General features: G+C 40.6%; 1 protein-coding gene across 2 annotated transcripts in view; it reads left to right on the top strand.

The window, feature by feature from the left end:
* The window catches only part of LOC126248128 (glyoxylate/hydroxypyruvate reductase A-like), a 539,820-nt gene that overhangs the window by 478,986 nt on the left and 36,217 nt on the right, over positions 1 to 24,617 (top strand). For both annotated transcript variants that reach the window (XM_049948814.1, XM_049948813.1), the window contains exon 5: positions 11,292 to 11,388. In XM_049948814.1, the coding sequence (XP_049804771.1) occupies positions 11,292 to 11,388 (97 nt within the window). The remainder of the gene's footprint in view (positions 1 to 11,291; positions 11,389 to 24,617) is intronic.

Raw genomic sequence — 24,617 nt, 5'->3', positions numbered from 1 at the left:
TCAGATGGCAAAATTACTTTATGTAATATTTAAGGAGATGTTTTATTGTTACTGCATAACTTATCATGTTCTGGTCGGCAGTCATTCTATCATTGTCTCCGAAGATGACCTCAAGGTTCGTAGTCATTGTTTGCGTCCTCTCAGTCTGTTTAGATAGTCACTGTAAATACCAGAAAGTAAATAAATGTCTTTATTGTCTCACCATTGCATCACCATCAATTGTCATCTGTAAAAAGGTTCTTTATTCTTCTGTATGTTTGCCTCCCTCATTACAGTTGGGATTTCCTTCACGTTGCTCATAACTGTACCAATGCAGTATACAGTTGCAGCCTAGGATGAGGGAGAGGGTGTCCTGTAGGGTAGCTTTAAATGATAACAGGAGAATTAAATACGTAAAAAGTTTGGTGTATTTTGATATATGAGTACAAGGCACACACCTAAGGTAGGTGAACATGCCACCAACTGCTTCGATGATGATGATTTACAGTGGAGGGCGCTAAACAGCTAGGTCATCAGCGAGCTGCTTCGAGAAGCCGTCATGGCTAAGTTACAGTAGACTGAAGTCCAGAGCATTAGAAATGTCAAGGAATGTTGTGTGTTATCAAGTCTGAGGCTGAGAGCAGAGAGTGAGTTCCTTCTGGAACCAACACTGTGTCCACATCCCTCAGAACCTCAAGTGGCCATCTTCCCACACTTCTTGCTTGTAAAGCATGCCTCACCAGCAGTCTCTAATCACTATGAACTTCTCTTAGCCTGTAACATAAGCTGTTTCTGATGTACTAGTTGTGGGAACAGTCCCGTGAATAGGCAACAATTCTGAGCATTAGAGAAAGAAAATTTAATAATAAAAATCATTACTTAAGCACTCCGAAATTCCTCGAGACATGTGGCTGCTTGCCCAACCCTTCTCTCTTTCACAGGAGTGGCTACTCATAATGTCTACAATATTGTGCGAGAAGCGCCTTTGGAAATATGGGAGACTGATAGACTGGAGGAGAGACTGTTAAACAATCTGAATGATGGGGCTCGAAATGGTTCAGCTTGCTTGTGCAGACCAGGCTTTGAAGACCAGTGGAGCACTGGGGCAGTGCAGCGTGGTGGGTTGTAGTGTTAAGGCAACTGCACTATTGATGGATGGTGGTGTCGCCTACTAAGTAGTGCTTTCATCAGGAATCTGTGTTACAGATCTAAGACACTCTGCCCGATGGCCATTAGGGGTTCCATGGGCGTGCGTCTAATTTAGAGGACAGTGTATTTCATTGATAATTAATGTCTTAGTTCTTTCAAAACAGTGTTAAATTTTCAAAGCATAGTTACATTTGGGACTCATAACAAAATAAGAGAAGAAGAATATGATAGACTTTCCTTAAACATAATCTTAACCAGGGACTCTATCAAAATATTTTGTTATTTATAGCCCACAGGGCCCACGTACAAAAGATGGAGTGGATATCCCATTCATCTGGTCTGGACATCATCAATTAAAATACACAACTTCCAAAGTTATGATAGTAATTGTAACAGGACGGTTTAAAAGAAGGTGCTGGCATAGATATAATTTAAATGGGTGGAAAGGAAGGTAGTATCCTTCATAACCAAGGCTGATTTGTTAAATACCAATGTTATGGTATATTACCCGAGACATCGTAATGTTTACCCACTCTGGATAGAATTAACGAGTATAACAGAAAGATTGAGCTAACCTTTCTAACGATTAAATAAGTGGCTGTGGCATGCAGTCTTACTAAATTCATGAGAAAATCTTCAAATAACACGTACGTAAGTACAGAATACCAATTAAAAGATAGGGGTTGCATAAGCTTGATACTATTGCACAAACTCCTTTAGGTGTACCAAACATGTATAGTTCGTACCAAGTAAGCATTAACATCTATATCTCAGCTTTACACAAGCACAGTCTCTTGCATGTAGACTGTACCTGTAAGGGTGCATCAAGGACCGTAAAACGTAGGCAGGCTTTCCCATACGTCTTTATTCACAGACTTCGTTGAAAAAGCAGTAAGAATATATGGCACTAGAATGCATAAAATTGACATCATCTGCAATATTCATGGCATGATATTAAGCAATGCTGACAGGTTATTCACTAATGAACAAATACATAGTTAAATCTTCCAGCTAGCCCCAAGATTTGAGGTCATATGTTTCACCTTCGGGTCACTTCTGTTACTGGCAATTGTTGGTTGTTTGTGGCTGAGGGGCAACCTGTTTAGGCGAGTTGCAGCACTGCTTACAATAGCCCTTCGTGTATAAAATCCAGACCACTAGTCCAATTGGAAGCAGAGTTAGAGGAGGGAAGACAGCTATGTAGCATTACAGTCATAATGTATTTGTGGAGAGGTGAGTCACTGACGTGTGCAACAACACAATCCAGGGTAATTTGTTCATTCTCCTGGTCTATGAACCCATCCATCGATTGTAGCAATGGATATCAGTGACCATAGGCAGTGCCATGCAGTTATTGTGGTGACTCATTTCAAAGGGTAGTTCGGAGGTCCAGACTCAGGTTAAAGGTGTGTTCTAATTAAGCAACCAGTTTAGTTCTTGGTTTGATGAGATCATAATGGGAACTACCACATAAGACTGCAACCAGTTAAAGTTACACAGTGGGACTGAGTAATCACCAAATGATGATAGTTGTTAGTGGTCCTGGTGCAGTGTACAACCAGCTGTTGCTGACAGTGGCAAATACTGGATCCTGTACTGTGATTACAACTTGAGGGCATGTTGATGCAGAAATTTCAGCTAACAATAGAAATATGGTTCCTGGTTTGTAGTACTATGTTGGAGCAGTGTTTTTTTAGCTTGAGTGCAGCACTGGAGATTGGCTGTTGACATAGTTGAACTGCATATGCTGGTTCTTACTAATTTTCAGGAATTCATGTGTTTGCCAAGTAATGTGTTTCTGTAAGGCACTCCATGCAGCTGGAAAGGCGTGTAACCAATAACATTCAAATTTGCTGTTAGTGCAGGGGATAGGCAGGTGTATCCTTACATTGAGGTGATCATGAAGATGGGATAGATGTACACTAACAGCAGTGTAGTAGTGAGGTAAGATACACTCTTGAACAGGATAAATCCTTTGAAAATGTACTGCATTTTGTGTGGTGGTATTGGTTAAGATATGCAAAGCATTGCAGTAGGACTCAGACTAGCACAAAGTTTATGCTGTAACCCCAAGTGGGTAACATTATGCAGAGTCTTTAAGTAGAACTGAGTAGCGTGAGTGTTATAAATGAGGATCTGCAAAGCTTTAGTCATTTGTAATGCAGTGGTAATGTTGGATAGTCCTCCATGCACCATCAAAAGATTATGGTAAATAATGTTTTTAAACTTCTCATAATGTTGTGCTAGTCCCGTGGTGACTGTACTAATCTGCCAAGTACTGGCAAGCAAGTTGTCCTCTGTGAGAGTTAATCGTACCTGTTGTTGGACAAGAGTACTTTGAGCATTTACAGCAGGTGATGTTGCATGATGGCTAGCTTTATTCCATCGGCCACATCCAAATGGTCATGTTGTCCAAACAACATTTTTGAGAATGGGCTTGCCGGCATCGAACCATGCATTCTTGGTTTGTTAGTGCGGGACGTTGTAGGTGACAGTGCCTAGTTGCTCCCGTGTATTAGTAATCACTTGGACTCAGTCGCACAAGGACCAGAATGTTTCCTTCTGACCTTATTGTCTCAGAATGGGTTAACAATCTAATAAGAGCTTTGCTACATGACATAAGTTGAATTCTTCCTCTTGAAAGAGTGTTAGATTAACCCTGGTAAATTGGCATGTGGTAGGGAACATATAACAATAGTCCAGTCAATGAGTGCCCAAAAGAGGGGTGTAGACTGTATGGAATATGCAAAAAATTTGATTTTATGGCTATTTTTAGGAATAGTTAGGAGGGGGAGTGGAAAAGTCCCATTCTTTGGTTTTTTACCTATATCTCAGAAATGGTGCACTGTAGAAAAAATGTTCCAGATAAAAATGAAAGCTAATTCAGTTTCCTGTGAAATTATCTCTATACATATTTGTCAAATTACCAGCAGTTTTCGAGATACATGTATACTGAAAGTCAATAATTTTCGAAAAAATCATTGTTACCTCTCTTTTTGTCAAACTTTTGCTACTAGTGTCTCCTATAATCCTTGGTGAATAAAATTGTCAGAGACGAAGTTGTAGAGCATTAAATCACCTTCAATTTTATGTACACTTTCGCCACTTCATCTTCAACCACTCAAAAGTTGTACACTCAATTTTGATGTTCCTCTGGAAATGAGTATGTTGAGAGCCTGTTGCATTTTAGCTGATTTAACTTGCTATTGTGATGACAAATGACACTTTAAAATGGAAATAAGGTAACTGGAATTAAAAAAACAACACTTTTTTATAAGTATAGCTTTTATTATATTGTTATGAATCATATAGTGAAAGTATTTACTTCGGCTGATAATAATTCAGAGATGGGAAAAAGTACATTCAAGGCAACATCTTGTTTTTTTCGAGACAGAAAGTTCGAGGCTCATTTGCCTTTGTCAGCAGTGGAGAGACAGTGATTCCCAGGAAAGGGTTGACAATGGGGAGGCCCCTCAAGGAACAACAAAGACTGGCCACATGGCTTCCTCCAATCAGCTGGGTAGGGGGGTGGGGGGTTAGTTCTCTCTCAGCTCTTTTCTTTACCTTCAGTTCACTTAAAATGTTCATTGAGCATTTTAGAGACAGTTTTTGTGTCAGTGTTCAGCATTGATTTTTTGTGAATTGCTTTTAATTTACATGAACATCAACAGCATAGAGCTGGCTGGCTACTCAGTGTTTCGTGTGTGATGAAATAATCGATGGACCAGGTGATGGTATTTCCACAGTCACAAATACAGGAATATTATCACTTGTCAAAGTGAGCAGAGAAAGAGGAGATGGCAACAGCTCCTCTTTAGAGGGTTTTGATGCCATTTTCATTCCTACTGAATGAAAAAAAAAAATTACACCAAACTGCAATCCATCAAGGCTCATTTAAAGATACAGGCACTGTCAATGTCCTCTGAACCACCTGAGCCTGCACATTTGAGATCCAAACAATTCAAATTTGATTTCAAAATTATTAGGTCATTATACGTGAAACCCTCAACATCGACACATGAAGACTATGTTTCAAACACAATGGAACAGGTGAGTGACTTACTGGAGGGGAATGATAACTGTCCGTTTACTGTAAACGGAATTCTGGACACTATTACTGGAAGGAAACCTGAGTGGAGAACTGTCAAGACAGAATGGTTAGAGGTTTTAGAGACACTGGGTGCAAATTGCTAACCTACACTTGGTATGATAACAAGGAAAATAATGGGAAAGAAGGGCAACTCAGAATCATCCAAAAAGGAAGAATCAAGGAAAAAGTGTGTTGCTGTTGGACATCCCATCACGTCAGTAGTCTGGCCTCATACCTGCTTGTCATCAATATTGACAGGCATCTCCATTCTGCTCCACAGGAAATATGCCTCAAAGAACTTGGTTGATCTTCTAGCAAGTCTGGGTTTCAGGTCACCATGCTGTGAAGTACAAAAATTGGAGTTTTCTGTGTTACCCAGGCTCAGCTAAACTACAAGCCAGCTGCATTCAACTAACTTGTTTTTGATAATGTGAATTTCAATGTTTGTACCATAGATGGGCTTACTACCTTCCACATTATGTGTGGGATCAAATGTGTTGCTCCATCCAAACATGTCGAAAGAGATTCAGAAATATCCGAATTGAACACAATACCTGTGTCTGCTGTAACTGGAAAACTCGGAACAGTTCCCCTATAAACATGAAAGGAGGTCTACAAAATGTGCCTGTGGCTCTCATTAATAAACCAGAAGAGCCACCACATCTGGCTCCACATGACTTTCTGCAGTTTGTTGTCAAAAAGCAAGGTATTGCAGTCCTAGAATGAAAGGGGTACATTCATTGTATAACAAAAGGAAAACCAAGTGAAAAGACTAGAGTGATTGTCCTTCCTTTTCTAAATGTTCTCCTCCTCCTCCTCCCCCCCTCCCCCCCCCCCTTTCCCCCCAAATAGAATGACACAGTATTCAATAGGGGCCTCCTGGCCAACAATGCCATGCGCTCATTTCCATTCTGATCAACCATTATATTGGAAAGCAGGGATATTGTTGCAGCTACCATGAATACATCACACTCTAAGATGCCGAGTTATGTTGTATATCTTGACGGATTTCACCTGCTGTCGTCACTTTTGGGGTGTGTAGGGTACCTCACATGATGCAGGCTGGTTTGAAAGAAGTTTTATTCAGTATAAATTCTTCATTATCAGTGGACAAAGTGCTGAAGGGGGCACACCTTTGCCAGAACAGTGTGGGTTCATTTTCTTGTTGAAAATACCTTGTCAGATGAAGTTGAAGTCTCGAAGGAAGTGCAGAAATGCATCTGCACCCATATGTCACATTTCCTCTTCAAGTCTCCTTCACCAAATTCTTCAAACCAATCCAAATTATTCGAATCAGTGGCTATCAAATTTAGGAAAGTGGGGGACAGGATCAGCAACAGTGGACCTGTTGCAGTGCTGTGGATCCAGTACTTCAAAATGGTGGTGAATTTGATAAAGGAGTACATCCATGCAGAAAGGTCTGACAATCTCTTTGCTCATCTGAACGGCTGTAAGCAAATGATACTCTATTTTCAGACTGCTGAACACTTCCTGTATGTCAAGTCTTGCCATTTATATGAGGAGGTACCCAAAAGAAATCAAACAAATTTTTTGGTGGGCAGCACTTTTGTAGTACCCTGTTTTGCTGCTAGGAGTGCATAGGGTGAACACTTCAGGGTCAGTAAGCCGAATGCTGTCACTGAAGAAAACGGTGTTGGTAAGATGCAGTTCAGATGTACCTGAGAGCTATCCTTACTTATCAATGGGAAAATTTTAAAACTGCCATGTCTTAAAAGTTTGAGAACATTAGTAGCTTAATGCACAGAAAACAATAAAAGGAGGATGGGGGCCACTATGTTCACAGATTGGATTCTTAATTTGCATAAACAATAAGACATTTCCCAATTAGAATAAAATATTCTATATAGCCTTTAATGTTCAGTATTGGCCTAGAAGAGTAACAGGGAATCTTTACTGTAATAAAACTGGACAAGATCAAAAGTGCAGTTTTTCAACCCCCCCTCCCCTCTGTCATTTAATGTGACCAAAAAATTTTGACTCGTCCATTTTGTGTTAAATGATTTTTGTGATACCTTAAGAAGGATTAAGTTACATTGGGAACCTGCACGAAGAACATTTTTTCTTTTTTCTTTTTTTTTTTTCTTTTTTTTTTCTTTTTTTTTTTTTAGAAGATGTAAAAGTATAAAAATCAATGTTTTTGACAGTGTACATCATATAAATACATCTGAAGGAATATTACTGTACACATTATTTTTAATTAGGAAGTACACCTTCACATTAATAAAATTTTATGCATGTGGTGTAATAGTTTAAATCTGTTCTCCTTTGGTTAACCTTCAGTGCACATTCATTATAAAGGAGGACTGCTAATTGGTCCTTTACAACCCACATGTGTTCTGTATTGTGGTATTATTAAAGAGTAATTCTAGGCACTAAAAGCAAGATTAGAGTTTTAGGTGCTGTCAGCATCACAGTAATCAGAGATGGAGCACTAGTTCAGCTAGAAAAGGATGACATAAAGAATGAACCATGGTCTTGTCAAAACACCACCCAGAAATTTGTATGTTTAGGATTGGGGTTGTAGTGGAAAAGGTCTGTATGGCTATTTGAACCTTACTATTGTTGAATGAGAGTGAAGCGTGTCAACTTTCGAAAGGCGTTTGACTCAGTTCCACACTGTCGCTTGCTCCAAAAAGTGCATGCTTACGGTCTATCCGATGACATACGCTGTTGGATAGAAAGTTTTCTAACAGACAGAGACCAGCATGTCATCCTCAATGAGGTGACTTCAACAGAAACAAGTGTAACTTCAGGTGTGCCCCAGGGCAGCGTAATAGGTCCGCCGCTTTTTACGATTTACTTAAAAGATCTGGTTGATGGTATTGACAGTGGCATTAGACTGTTTGCCGATGATGCTGTAGTCTACAGGGAAGCAGTATCACATGAAAGTTGTGAACAAATCAATGAGGTTACTATTAAAATCAGTCTTGATCACAAATTTATTTATTCTGGTAACCAGTTTTGACCATGTCTGTGGTCAAAACTGGTTACCAGAATAAATAAATTTGTGATCAAGACTGCTTTTAACTATTACCAATAACATTGATCAGTGTCTGTTCCCACAATGTATTCAAAAGTGGTTAAATCAATGAGGATTTGCAGAAAATAAATGAGTGGTGTAATAACTGGCAGTTATCTCTCAATATTAGTAAGTGTAACCTACTGCATATTACAAGGCAAAAATCCCCATTAATGTTAGAGTACAAAATAATGCCCAGTCTTTGGAAGCGGTAACATCTGTCAGGTATCTGGGTGTGACTATTCGAAATTATCTCAAATGGAATCATCAGATTACACAAGTAATGGGCAGGGCGAACTCTAGATTGCAGTTTATTGGTAGAATCCTGAAGCGATACAGATCTTCAACAAAGGAAATTGCTTACAATACATTTGTTCATCCAGTATTAAAGTATTGTTCGTCTGTATGGGACCCTTACCAGTTGTATCTGATTCAAGAGATTAAGAAGGTCCAAAGAAGAGCGGCAAGATTTGTGACTTATGTATTTAGCCATTTCGAGAGCATTACAAATCTCATAGAAAGTTTGAAGTGGGACACACTTGCAGATAGACGATGCGCTAAACGGAAGGAGCTGCTCACTAAATTCCGAAAGCCTATCTTCGCCGAGGTTGTAGAGCATATACACTCCTGGAAATGGAAAAAAGAACACATTGACACCGGTGTGTCAGACCCACCATACTTGCTCCGGACACTGCGAGAGGGCTGTACAAGCAATGATCACACGCACGGCACAGCGGACACACCAGGAACCGCGGTGTTGGCCATCGAATGGCGCTAGCTGCGCAGCATTTGTGCACCGCCGCCGTCGGTGTCAGCCAGTTTGCCGTGGCATACGGAGCTCAATCGCAGTCTTTAACACTGGTAGCATGCCGCGACAGCGTGGACGTGAACCGTATGTGCAGTTGACGGACTTTGAGCGAGGGCGTATAGTGGGCATGCGGGAGGCCGGGTGGACGTACCGCCGAATTGCTCAACACGTGGGGCGTGAGGTCTCCACAGTACATCGATGCTGTCGCCAGTGGTCGGCGGAAGGTGCACGTGCCCGTCGACCTGGGACCGGACCGCAGCGTCGCACGGATGCACACCAAGACCGTAGGATCCTACGCAGTGCCGTAGGGGACCGCACCGCCACTTCCCAGCAAATTAGGGACACTGTTGCTCCTGGGGTATCGGCGAGGACCATTCGCAACCGTCTCCATGAAGCTGGGCTACGGTCTCGCACACCGTTAGGCCATCTTCCGCTCACGCCCCAACATCGTGCAGCCCGCCTCCAGTGGTGTCGCGACAGGCGTGAATGGAGGGACGAATGGAGACGTGTTGTCTTCAGCGATGAGAGTCGCTTCTGCCTTGGTGCCAATGATGGTCGTATGCGTGTTTGGCGCTGTGCAGGTGAGCGCCACAATCAGGACTGCATACGACCGAGGCACACAGGGCCAACACCCGGCATCATGGTGTGGGGAGCGATCTCCTACACTGGCCGTACACCACTGGTGATCGTCGAGGGGACACTGAATAGTGCACGGTACATCCAAACTGTCATCGAACCCATCGTTCTACCATTCCTAGACCGGCAAGGGAACTTGCTGTTCCAACAGGACAATGCACGTCCGCATGTATCCCGTGCCACCCAACGTGCTCTAGAAGGTGTACGTCAACTACCCTGGCCAGCAAGATCTCCGGATCTGTCCCCCATTGAGCATGTTTGGGACTGGATGAAGCGTCGTCTCACGCGGTCTGCACGTCCAGCACGAACGCTGGTCCAACTGAGGCGCCAGGTGGAAATGGCATGGCAAGCCGTTCCACAGGACTACATCCAGCATCTCTATGATCGTCTCCATGGGAGAATAGCAGCCTGCATTGCTGCGAAAGGTGGATATACACTGTACTAGTGCCGACATTGTGCATGCTCTGTTGCCTGTGCTATGTGCCTGTGGTTCTGTCAGTGTGATCATGTGATGTATCTGACCCCAGGAATGTGTCAATAAAGTTTCCCCTTCCTGGGACAATGAATTCACGGTGTTCTTATTTCAATTTCCAGGAGTGTATTATTACCACCAACTTTCAAATCACGCAATGATCACCATTCAAAGGTAAGGGAAATTAGAGCTCGTACTGAGGTGTTCAGACAGTCATTTTTCCCTCACGCGATCAGCGAGTGGAATGGGGTGGGGTGGGAATATGACATTGGCACGAATTGTGCCCTCCACCACACACCGCTTGGTGGCTAGTGCAGTGTAGATGTAGATGTAGAACCTTCATCCCATGTCGGTCAACTTTAGGTATTATATGTTTGAATTACTGAGCATTCCATTTAAGCCATTGGAGGTACATAACTTGTGAGAGCATATACTGTACAGTACTGTGTTATTACAAATAGTCTGAAATGGCCTTGTTTGTGATTTCTCCATAGTTTTATGGATATCTATTAACATAATGTTTCTAATGATTGACAGTAAACATACATACAGAGTCCAACAGTATCATTACTTCTTCAGCTAGGATGTGAAATGGGCTAAACTGACAGCTTTTTTTTTTCCAAACAGTGGGCTGTTTTCTGCCAGTTTTGCACTAAATAATTTAAGGTTGGTGCATCATAGTGCAGAGAAGCATTTCATGTTGAGGCTTTCAAAGAAATAACTCTGCTGGAAATGGCCATACAAGCCCACCTTTGTAAATATGAAATAATTTTGTGTCACACTAGTAGATGAGGCCTGCAAATATTTTTCTTTTGGAGCTACAAGTTCCCTTTATAAATAGAGGTGTGTATAAATGGGATTTAGGAAGTATGATACAGAAATATAAATGCCGCCTTTTCATTCTGTGTATCAATTAGATACAGAACTTGACAATGACACCAATTCTCAGACAGGTGTGGAAAATTGCGATAACAAAATATTATGCTGAACGAAGTTGAAACTTTATCTTGTCTAGCATGGTTCACAGGTTATCGTCATCAGAATTCTTATGTTGCGGTATTCGTATTGACTGTGAGCCTTTGATTAGTGAAAATATCCATACATTCTTCTGTTGCAGTTGCAAGAACTCTGAAGTCACTAAGAGCAGAAATATGGGCACTTGTTAGAAAAATTCCAGAGGATAAGGAGAAACTAGCATTTGTTGATAATTATCGGTGAGTTTTGCTATCATTAAATATAATCATGTAATACATTAAGGTACCTAGAGTGTGAAGTTAGAATGTAAGAGAACAGTACAGAGCACTCACTAAAATGCCTGCTGAAACTTAATAAACATTACTGGTGATGATAACTGTGTTTACTATTACGATATATGTGAATGGGGTAGAAGCTAAAGGAGGCAGATTGTCACTTAAAAATGATGGTTATGGTACTTAGATATTATGTTTTACATAAAAATTGACAAGTTGTAATGCCTCAGTGTCAATCTACTGTCCAGTGACAACATACTTACTTCTAGGAAGCTTAGAAGAATGGTAATTATATTTTATGATAAACTAGGCATAATTCACAAGGAACGCTTTCCCATGGAAATACGGTGCTCACACATTAGTGCTAGAATTATTGTTTGTCAGGGTCCAGTACACTATCAGATCAAAAGTATCTTGACACCCCCATGTAATGTGGAATTGACCACTAGATATCATGAGAGGAGGACCCACCAGTATGAAAGGAGGCTGGGAGTATTGTGTTGTCAGTAGTGAAGTAGTAACAGCAGAATGGGTGAGTCAGGAGAGCTCAGTGACTTCAAACGTGGATTAATCATTAGATGTCACTTGAGTAACAGAGCCATCAGGGAATTTTCAACCCTTCTAAAGCTGCTGAAGGTGACTGTTGGTGATATGATTATGAAGTGGAAATGCGAAGGAACAACCACAGCTAAACCAAAACCTAGCAGACCTACGTACTGACAGACAGGGACCATTGAGCATTAGAGGGGTAATTGTAATAAATTGGATGAAATCAGTGGAAGGAACTAATTGCTATCAGCAGCCTGTTAGCACACTGACTCTGTGCGGGCAGTTAAAAAGGATGGGGTACAATGGTCAAGCAATTTCTTGTAAGCCACACATTTTTGTAGTCAGTGCTAAGCAACACCTGAAGTGATTTAAAGGATGCGACCACTGGACAGCAGATGGCTGGAAATGGGTGATTTGGAACGGTGAATCACATTACTCTATGGCAATCTGATGGAAGGGTTTGTGCATGGAGAATGTTACTTGCCATGATGTGTAGTGCCAACAGTGATGGAGATGTTTTTCATGGTTAGGGCGTAGCTTCCTTTTTGCACTCCAGGAAATGCTAAATGCTGAAGGATATGAACCTGTCTTATAGCATTGTGTTCAACCTCACAGTAGAAGAACAATTTGAAGATGATGATGTATTGTGTTAGCATGACAATGCACAACACCTGTGAGAAAATGGTTTGTCCATAGTCCTGACTTGAAACCTGTGGAATTCCTGTGCGATGGGTTAGAACACCCAACATCACTGTCTTCTGTGGTTTAGGTTCTTGAGAAAAACTGGGCTTCCATTCTTCCGCAGATATTCAGTCACCTCATCAGAGTTCAAGGCATAATAAAGGTGAAGGGTGGATATGGATATATTCCATATTTATGTCCTCTAATTGGTGTGCAGACGCTTTTGATCAAATATTGTGTGTCTGACTGGAAAATGTGCTGAGTAAGATTGCCCTCAGCTGTATGACTACAGTCTCTCTTGTTTCTGGGACAATTTGTGATGCAGAATTAAGCACTGACCAAATTTAGATTTAGTGTCATGTTCCATTTTAGATATTTCAATTTTTCAAGTTGCATGAAAGATAAATTTTACAAAGATATGCATCACATTAAAGTCAGACATGCTAGTTGAAGATGATTTATTCAGGAATATCTAGAAATATCTTTTAGAGAATGTATGATGGCAATGCGGAAAAATTTGTGGTCTAGCACAGAGATGGTATTAATGTAAGTCAGGCACTAACTTGATTTCCAGAATAGTATTGAATATATATTTTTATAGTATTAATGTTTTGTTCAAATGGGTAAATTGTAATGTTGTGCAGTCATACTATTGCTTGCTTTGATCACTTTATTGTCGATGGGAATTTGTCCAAGATTGGTGAAGGTGTGTATAAGGTCGTCTCCTTAATTGTCAATAATTGAGAAGTGGTCAGCTGAATTCAAACATGGGTTTTCTTCACTTGAAGATGATCACATAAAGAACAATTGAATGGCAATACTAGGTGAAACTAATGGAAAGTCAGAATAAGGTACCGGACAATCGACAAGTAAAGGTGTCTAAAATGGTGCCTTTTGCACATCAAAATAAATAGTACAAAACATAGTATGTGATGAACTAATGATGCGAAAGGTTTGTGGTAGATGGGTGCCACATTTATTGAATACTGACTAAAACAATTGCAAAAATGAATTTCTCGACCATGTTTTGACTATTTTAACATTAACGAAATAGATTTTGTGCTCCTATTTTTGCTGTGGATGAGGGCCAGATAAAATAGCAATCAAAGCAGATTGTGGAGGCTGGTGGCCTTGCACCAAAAAATGTGAATTCAGTCTTGTCTATCAGGAAAGTGAGCAGTTGATGTTTGTGGAGTTCATAACGCCTGCTCCATTCACTGCCACTGCCTACCATCATGATGTGAGGTCTGAAGAGGGTCAGGAACTGTCAGAAACCAGCAACCTCAAGTCTAATGCAGCAACAGAATGAAAAAAAATTACAAAAGAGTTCAAAAATATTTTCTTGAGGAACATGCTTGGCTGCGGGAAAATTGTGGAAACTAAACTACATATTACTGATACGTGCACCCTGTCCACCAGATTTGATAGCATTTTACGCATATCTATTCCCAAATCTAAAAGTATGTGTAATGAGAAAATATTCTGAGTTCAAAGTATAGGGAGAACACAGTTTATGGTAACTTGCACTGGTGGTAACATCAGGGTGCGATTTGTGCTGTTACCAGTGGCGGGGGGGATGTCCTGGGGGGTTATTAGAATTATATATGTTACTAGCTTGGACCGTGGCATTACGCATGGTTAAACAGCTATTTATAAATAAATGTTAATGCCGAAACTCACTATTCACGCGTATGCACTATCAGAAAAGCCATCCCTTGTTATATCTTTGAAAGTACATTATAGGTAAAGCTTATATACAAAATCCTCTACATACAGGTATACGAGGGGAATTCAAAAAGTAGAGGCACATTTGTGAAAAGCTGTACTTATTCTGATGATAGAAAACTGAAACATATTAATAGTATGACTTATTAAAAACTTTCAGTATTCGGCTCCACAAATTTAAATTATATGTAAAGTTTTACTCCAGTGCTTGGGAAATAAACATCCCAGGTTGGGACGCATAAACTAAAACCAGAGGAGGGGATGGTCTGATGCAGAGGGGGGAAATCCCCCCCATCCCCCCCTGCAAATCGCACACTGGGTAACATAGAGACCATCTGAATGAAACAGGTGGTTCTGGAGGCAAATGACAGTGGTATTAACAAAATGAACAGATAAGCAAAACAAATTCAGAGCATAGCACAGTTGTTTTAAGTGTAAACAATCAGGGGAGTAATCTACATCACAAACTATTCATTGGCGTATAATGAAATTCTTCAGAGACTATTGTGAGACTGGCTAACAAGAGCTGGGCCATGGCAGTTAGTGATAAACTCTTGTCAGAGTGGGGTGCCACCTGACATACTTTCTGCAGCTGCTCCACCTCCAAAAAGTGCAAGCTGTAGCTGTAGTCTGAAGCCTGAGTATCTCTGATGTGTTCTCCCTGTTGATACTTGGGCTACGCAGTGAATCTGAATCACTGGTGGATACTGAATTATGGTAGCTATAAATAGCCAGAGCTTACAGACTTCCATTCCAGGAATGGAAACTGTTCAATGTAATAATACGGGACAAAGTGCCTGAAGGAAGGCACTGACGGAACATTATACTCTTTTTCTTTATAAAAGGAGACTATGCTGAGAAACAAGAATTCACAGTCCTCCGCGGCCAACCTAAGAACTCTCAACATTGCCTTCATATGATGATGATGATGATGATGATGATGATGATGATGTTTGGTTTATGGGGCACTGAACTGCTTGGTTATCAGTGCCCATACAAATTCCCAACCGATGCTCAGTCCAGTCTTGTCACTTTCATGAATGATGATGACAGCACAAACACCCAGTCATCTTGAGGCAGGTGAAAATCCCTGACCCTGCCGGGAATCGAACCCAGGACCCCGTGTTCTCATATGATCTCTGTATTATTAGGTTTCTGTTGAAGGTCATTACATAGAACATGTAACACATTAAAAATATGTTTTCTAATTTTTTAAATGTTTGTTATGGAATTTATGACCACGTCTGCAGTCTGTCATTATAAAAGTTTTAAAATGGTTAAAATGCTTGTGTATATTGGAATAAGACAAGGTAATAATGCTGATAATGTGAGAAGTATGAGAAGAATAGACTTATACAAGCAATGATTCTTTCTTCAATATTTAAAGGATATAGGTTTGGAAAGTGATAACCCTGGCCGGAGCAGTGGTGCAGGAAAGGCTGTTGAGAAGCTCACCATAAGATATCTTTGATGGAAACTATACAAAGTGAAAGAAACAAAAAGGGTATGTGGGCTGGGGGTAGAGAGATAATTTTGAATGTGAGCAGGACACTAGCTGTGAGAAAGAGTAAACACTGAGATGAAACTGGCATGAACTACTATGAAGGAAATGAATCCTAAAAGATTAATGTAAGTTATGCGAAAGAAGAAACAGAAATTTAGTAAAGTTTTAGAGATAGCACAAAGAGGAAAGCATACAAGGGAAAGGTAAAGCACCATAAATCACACGGTAAGAAAAGGGAATTGCACAACAAAACAAACTATTGTAAGCTAATAACTAACGGCCACAGGCAGAAATTGCCCAATAACATAGTCTTTGTTCCTGCCAAACTTTCGATGTCTGATATTAAACAGAAAGAAAGAAGTATGTATGCAGGGGGCCACTTCAAAATACATCATACCCACAATCCACATAAGGAGGATTGTTTTCTGGTCGCTGTATGTTTCCATTGTGTAGCATTTGTTTGTACTCAGTTATGAGCACTGACAGCCAGATGACTGTAACATTGAAAATAAAACCAAGCAGTACCCACACACAAGTCAGCAAGCACACAGTTTCATATAGTTTTCTCTTCGAGAGTATATACTTTTCAGGGATTACTCCGGGCTATTTAAAGTCAGGAGAGCATATAGGCAGCTGTTCTTGTTTTACATGTGTATTCTAAAGCATTGTTCCAGTTAGGCTGTTAAGCTTGTGCAAGTTTTTAATGCATTATTTTCAAGAAAGACATTTTAACGCCCATTGCTACATCTCTGGCATCTGATAGATTGTTACCTGTGATTTCTATTATCAGTGTCTCCTATAGTGGGTGGCAAGAGGCACCAACAGGCTCTCAGATGGGCATGGCTGCTGACGTCAAGCCAGAGATATAACATGGCTGCCAGGCCACTGCAAAACTCATTGAATTGTGCTGTGCTATGCTCTCTATGTTGCTTACACCATACCTTCACGACATGACTGTTTACCGGATTTCACCTGGACTACATTTTCAGTTGCCGTTCTATGGGTTGTTGACAGATTCACTTGACTCAGGACCATCTGGGTCATTTTCTTATTATGTTCTGCAGTTCATGATGACCTGACGTGAACTGGAATTGTGAACTATCAAATGATTACAGTGTATCCATATTTTCTGTGTAGTAACAAATGTGTTGCATCTTAGCAGGTGTAATATTGGCAACAAGGACTCGAATTTAACATGTGTGAGGACAACAGACTAAGTTCAGTGATCATGGATCTGAAATTCATGAAACTGTGACAGCAAAAACTGCAGCTTAAAATGCAACAGCAGGCACAACAATAACAATGAGAGCAACAACTGCAATGTCAAATGCAACAACAGTTACAAGAAGAAGAAGAAGAAGAAGAAGAAGAAGAAGAACAACAACAACAACAAAAGCAATATCTGCAACTTCAAATGCAATACCAGGAATGACAAGAAGAAGCAGAAAGCAATTTGTGGAATAATAGCAGGCTGCCACATATGCCTGGCTGTTGACGTAAAACTGGAGATAAAATCTGGCCACTGGACCACCACAAGATACTATGAATCGTGCTGTGCTAAAGCCTCTTCCTTGCTTACACAGTACTTTCATGACGTAGCTGTTCAACTAGACTACATTTTTATTGGTTTTCTACAGAACAACAACAACAACAACAACAAAAGCAACATCTGCAACTTCAAATGCAATACCAGGAATGACAAGAAGAAGCAGAAAGCAATTTGTGGAATAATAGCAGGCTGCCACATAGGCCTGGCTGTTGACGTAAAACTGGAGATAAAATCTGGCCACTGGACCTCCACAAGATACTATGAATCGTGCTGTGCTAAAGCCTCTTCCTTGCTTACACAGTACTTTAATGACGTAGCTGTTCAACTAGACTACATTTTTATTGGTTTTCTACAGCTTATTGACCGATTTGCTTGAGTGTGGACTATCTGGGCTATTCCCTTGGTGTGTTTTACAATTCACAACAACCTGGTATTTTACAATTCACAACAACCTGGTACAGACTGGAATTGTGAACCATAAAGGGATTACAGTGTATCCTTGCTTTCTATGTAATAAAGAGTGTCTGCCATCATAACAGGTATAATACCCATGTCTAAATTTAACTGTTCAGTTAATGAAGATGCAGAATGTAGCTACTTCTTGACATCATGTTTGTACTTACGTGCTTTTTAGTACCTGGCTGTCTCGATTGGTTGTGAGACATTGACTGTTTGTGTACTGTAACAACTTAGCCTTCTGCTGACTATCAATGCAGACAGTATGATATACCGGGTGTTTAAAAAAAGTATCAAATATTTTGAGAGATGGTAGTAACCATGAAAACCAGAAAAAAGTCCAATAAACATGAATTCAGAAATGCTTACTTTCTGAGATCTTTACACTTATCCATTGTGACTGAAGAATTTTGGTTGTGAATTTATCCGTCTCCTTGTCAGATAAGACAAACATTGAGGAAACAAATGCTGTATGGGCACAGTCATTGCCTCGATGACCCGTCAACAGGGTTCACTACTTTACATGTACTCTGTATCAATGTACTCTAGTGTTCACATCAGTCCAAGAATTGGGTAGTCTGCAGGCAATTATGTTGTGCTGGGTACATATTGTAGTGCTGTACCTACTTATGAAAGTAGCTTAATTGTTATTTTTACTATTATTGTGATCTTTGTACTTTCCTGTGCACTAATGTTTCAGTACATTTTCTTTTCTCTTTTGCATGTTAGCAATGGAAGCATACTACTCCACAAGTGGTATGGCAGACATAATTTTCTGCTATGGGTTAAGAAATGGAAGTAGCCTGTGAGCCTGTGCCCTCTACATGAAAAATATCCATGCTGCAGAGTACCATCCAATAAGCTGTTCAGACAACTGCTTCAACGTCTTAAGGATGCAGGTTCTCTAGCACCCCTCAAGGTGAACAGTGGATGGCCTCAGTCAGTCTGCACACATCAGATGATGGAGCATGTGCTATATTTACAGGACGAAAGACCTGGAACCATTGTGCAGCGATTGACAGCAGCACAAGGTATGAGTCATCCTCTTGTCTGGCCAGTATTACACGAACAATGGCTGTATCCATACCATCTTCAGCATGTGCTGGCACAAAGACCAGACAACTACTGTAGCAGATTGCAGTTCTGTCAATGGCTCTTGCAGAAGTATGATTCAGATCCACTGTTTTCATTGATAATATTATTTATCAACTAGGTGGGATTCACAAGAGTTGGCATTGTGAAATTCCAGAACCAGCACATGTGTGCTGATGAAAATCCCTATGCAGTTGCAGAAAGAGGGCATCACCGCGATTTCTCCATCAACATATGGGCAGGCATTCTTAGTGATTAATTAATAGAGCCATACATCCTACCTCAAAGATTAAATGGAGCTCATTATCATCAGTTACTTGTTAACTTACTGCCTACCTTGTTGAAGGATGTGCCCTGTCAACGAAGACCACAGTTGTCGTATATGCATGATGATGCACCAGCACATTTTTGCAGCACTATGTATGAACATCTCGCATTGGTGTTTTAGGACTAGGATTGGTTAGGGAGCCCTCACACATTGGCCTCCCTGTTCTCCAGACTTAAATCCTCTAGATTTTTGGTTATGAGGACACTAGAACACATTAGTCTGTGCCACCCCAGTCAACCATGTCCAGACACTAGATGATCATATCTTTATAGCAACAACAACAATAATGGGATGTTTCAAAGTGTGTGATTCATTATGCCGAAGGGCAGAGGGATGCATTGCTCAGGACGGATGTCGTGAATGGACATCAGGTTGAACCTGTCCTGTAAAGAAATGTACAGGCTGCAGAAAGTATGCATTTCCAAAATCATGTTCATTGGATTCCGGGTATTACCATCTCTCAAAATATTACACTTTTTTTAACACCCTGATGACATTGTTATACTAGTCATAATTTATTTGAGAACTTTTCCATTCCTCTTGCTCCCTGTTTTTCTTTTATAAGCTACCTGGACAATTTCCAACTGCCTCCATTGTTCATGTTGCTGCAAGTACTTCTCACTGAAAAATGGTACATAATTTAATAGGAGACTACTGTTTATTTTGAAGTTTTTTAAGTCTAATTGAAAGAGGAACTTTGAATTATGGCATGTTTTATGTTTATTATATCATATATCATATGATATGTTAGAAATGCAAAAGTAGCAGTAATACATTGCAAAATATCATTCAAAATTTAATTTCACAAGTATCAGCAATTAAGACTAGGTTAGGCATCCAGGAAGAAAAGCTGAGAGCATTACTTGTAGTACTGTGTTTCAAAAAGCCTTTACATCAAATGCCTAGGTTTGATAGGTCTCAAAATGAGGAACAACATTTATTAGAGACAAAATGTTAGCTGTTGCTTCCTGGTGACACCAGGCATCCTTTTATTGAATTCACAGCCTTGTAAAGACAAGATAATGCGCCAGACTAGCAGGTTTTACTAACTAGATGTGCTGCATCTGCGTGCTACCTACTACAGTAAATTGATAGTGATTGTCAACAAGAAAACCTTAAGAATGAGTGTCTCTTGGCAGAGAAAGATATTTTAGAAGCCTGGCCAACCCCTCTCCATGCATACCAGATGACTGGATTATGGGCAACACACTTGCATATGAAGGCCACAGAAGCTCTACTCCCTGCCACCTCTCAGGGACATAGGTAATAATAAAAGGTGCCTAGCATCACCAGGAAGCATCAGTGAGCATTTTGTCTCTAACAGAAGTTGTTCCCCATGTTGTGATCTATAACTACCAAAAGTTTATGTGAAGATTTTAAAATACCCTGAATATTAAGGGCGAACATTAAAAAACCAACAAACTGCAGGGACAGATGGAAACAGTCGAGGCAGCACAGTTATACCAAAATAAGTACCCTCTCAGACACCAACCAAATCACACAAGATTTCAAGTCCTTTTTGGGTGTTTGTGTGATCACTGGTCCTTTCTGACAGATAAACTTGCAGGGCGTTGAAACATTGTGTGATGTGGTTGGTGTCTGCAATGGTACTTGTTTTAGTATAGTCGTGCTGCCTCTCAATCGTTTTCATCTTCTTGGCCATTCACAAATACCATCTCGACTTCTTCCTGACATGAACACCAGATCATTCTGCTGTTTACAGTACGTTGCATCAATTACACTGCCTGCAGCACACAAGGAACACACAGCACATGGTCAGAGTAACTTTCATTCGTCAGCCAACAATGCATTTCAGGGCACATGTTCATAGGACCCTGTTTCCTCCGTTTCCAGTCATGAATCCATCCCTGCAGTTTGTCGGTTGTATTAATGTTCACTCTGCAAATTGCAGTGTGATAGCATCATCAGACATTCTTCATTAGTCATTCACCATTAGAAGGAAAATTTACTGCACCAGCTAAGACAGTCCACCCAAAATATAACCGGAATGAATAAATGTATAGCGGTGCAGCTTTTGCTAATGTATAGTGGACGATGTGGTGAATTTTCTGACATACACAAGTAATGTTTAATGTAAATATCTCCCACACTATGACATAAGCTTTTTTTATTTTAATGGTATTATATATTCTTTCTGTGCATTGGAAAGAGCCTTTGCAGAGGAATGCAGGGACATAACATGAGTAGATGTTTATCAGGTAGTATCAAGATAACTGTGCCACAAACCACTACCCTTCTGTTAGGAGATGAAGTCCCACAAATGTTTGCTCTGTTGTACCAAATGTAAGTAGACATGTAACTCAGGTGTGGTTCACATGTCAATTATTATGACTGTAATATAAAGTGCTCAGGATTTTGACCTCAAGCATCGGTACATGGTGTAAAGTACCTCCAGCCAGATAATAATACATGTTCAATTACACCTTGGTATATTGCAACACAGACCTTTGTATATGGCATTTCGTATATTTGGGAGTTGTCAGCATTTCCTTGCAGATCACTTGTTTTAATTTTCCCCACAGATAGTCTGGTGAGTGTTGACCATTTTGTGTTTCCTGAATGACTGATCCAACAGTCTCCACATGTTCTGTTACGAAGGTATGTAATTACAGGGCTATTACAAATGATTGAAGTGATTTCATAAATTCACTGTAGCTCCATTCATTGACATATGGTCACGACACACTACAGATACATAGAAAAACTCATAAAGTTTTGTTCGGCTGAAGCTGCACTTCAGGTTTCTGCCGCCAGATCGCTCGAGAGCACAGTGAGACAAAATGGCGACAGGAGCCGAGAAAGCGTATGTCGTTCTTGAAATGCACTCACATCAGTCAGTCATAACAGTGCAACGACACTTCAGGACGAAGTTCAACAAAGATCCACCAACTGCTAACTCCATTCGGCGATGGTATGCGCAGTTTAAAGCTTCTGGATGCCTCTGTAAGGGGAAATCAACGGGTCGGCCTGCAGTGAGCGAAGAAACAGTTGAACGCGTGCGGGCAAGTTTCACGCGTAGCCCGAGGAAGTCGACGAATAAAGCAAGCAGAGAGCTAAACGTACCACAGGCGACGGTTTGGAAAATCTTACGGAAAAGGCTAAAGCAGAAGCCTTACCGTTTACAATTGCTACAAGCCCTGACACCCGATGACAAAGTCAGACGCTTTGAATTTTCAGTGCGGTTGCAATAGCTCATGGAAGAGGATGCGTTCAGTGCGAAACTTGTTTTCAGTGATGAAGCAACATTTTTTCTTAATGGTGAAGTGAACAGACACAATGTGCGAATCTGGGCGGTAGAGAATCCTCACGCATTCGTGCAGCAAATTCGCAATTCACCAAAAGTTAACGTGTTTTGTGCAATCTCACGGTTTAAAGTTTACGGCCCCTTTTTCTTCTGCGAAAAAAATGTTACAGGACACGTGTATCTGGACATGCTGGAAAATTGGCTCGTGCCACAACTGAAGACCGACAGCGCCGACTTCATCTTTCAACAGGATGGTGCTCCACCGCACTTCCATCATGATGTTCGGCATTTCTTAAACAGGAGATTGGAAAACCGATGGAGATAATGATCAGCAATTCATGTCATGGCCTCCATGCTCTCCCGACTTAACCCCATGCGATTTCTTTGTGGGGTTATGTGAAAGATTCAGTGTTTAAACCTCCTCTACCAAGAAACGTGCCAGAACTGCGAGCTCGCATCAACGATGCTTTCGAACTCATTGATGGGGACATGCTGCGCCGAGTGTGGGAGGAACTTGATTATCGGCTTGATGTCTGCCGAATCACTAAAGGGGCACATATCGCACATTTGTGAATGCCTAAAAAAACTTTTTGAGTTTTTGTATGTGTGTGCAAAGCATTGTGAAAATATCTCAAATAATAAAGTTATTGTAGAGCTGTGAAATCGCTTCAATCATTTGTAATAACCCTGTATATGTGTGGAATGGGCCGTATGTCCTTCATGTTGGTACCACATGAATTGCCTTATTTTCAGTGGGATGTTTACCAATAACTGCAGTGGCATATCTGTTAGGTTTGTAACTACCCATGGATTGTGTGCTACATTAGAAGATGGTGGTAGGTCATCAATGTCAGGATCAGCCCGGACAGTCATCCCTTGGGCATGGGTGAGTTGTAGCTCACTCTGAGATGGCTGGTTTGGCATGCAAAGGCACTAATAAAACATAATTGACAAACAATAACCACAGACCAACAAGCATTCATTGTTCCCAAGTATACTGTTGTCTTCATTCATGGCTGCCACGATGTGTATCCAGGTATTATGTCCAGGGTTGTAGCAGATGCGACTCTTAAAAAGCCTGCACCACACGTTGACTGAATGAGCTCATTATTTAAACGCTTCTTTCAGTCAGTGTGGATTTTCAGCTGACCAGTAGTGCATATTGTATTAATTTGGCCATGGTTTCTAAAAGATGCTTCATCTGTTAACAAAATCATGAACGGAAATGCCACATCACTTTGCAGTTTTTGTAGGCACCATTTGGAGAACTGTAACTAATTTTCAAATACATTGCCATTAAGCTATTGTTGAAGTCAAATGTGTCTAGAATGGAATGTGTTGGAATTTAGTATTTGCAGAACCTTTGGCTGATCCCACTCACTCATTCAAGCCTGTCTCATTGTGACCTGGGCTGTGTGTTACTGCTGCTAAAATTTTAGTAGCATTTCTCTCATCAGTTGCTGTTCTTTTGCACACTCATAGTTTTTTGAATCTTTTGAAAATATTTAGAAAGACAGATTATGAGAGCTTGGCATGATAAAGATACTTTTCAGCATATAACCATAATGGTGCTCTAACTGGCAACATTTGACATAAACAACAACTGTAACCACTTTCAGACTGTTGTATATGTTGTACAAGGCTGAACTGTTTTGTGAACAAGATGCCGGAACCCTACACCAGCAGAGCATAGGTTGTCCCACAAATGTGGGACCTCTTCCTCTTATGGCATGATAGTATCTGTGATGCTGTAAGTTTGTTCTATATGATCCTGTACCACACATTACTGTGTTTACTTGACTATAAGATGAGGTTGTTCCCAAATTTGTGATTTGAAAAATACAGGATCATCTTACATTCATGGATTAAACTGTTGTTCCACACATCAACATTTTTATGTTGTGTAACTAGGAAATGTCTTATGTTTACAGATGAAGCTTTGGCAATTGAAGTCTGGCATGGATTTAATTTGAAGAATTTGGAAGGGTGGGAGGGGGAACAGTTGCACCAACTTGGCTGAGCTCTAGTACAAATGTGAGGAGGA

The sequence above is a fragment of the Schistocerca nitens genome, chromosome 3 (genome assembly GCF_023898315.1).
Source record: "Schistocerca nitens isolate TAMUIC-IGC-003100 chromosome 3, iqSchNite1.1, whole genome shotgun sequence".
In the NCBI taxonomy this organism is placed as follows: domain Eukaryota; kingdom Metazoa; phylum Arthropoda; class Insecta; order Orthoptera; family Acrididae; genus Schistocerca; species Schistocerca nitens.
Note: the sequence above shows the minus strand (reverse complement) of the source record. Positions and strands in the feature narration are given on the sequence as shown.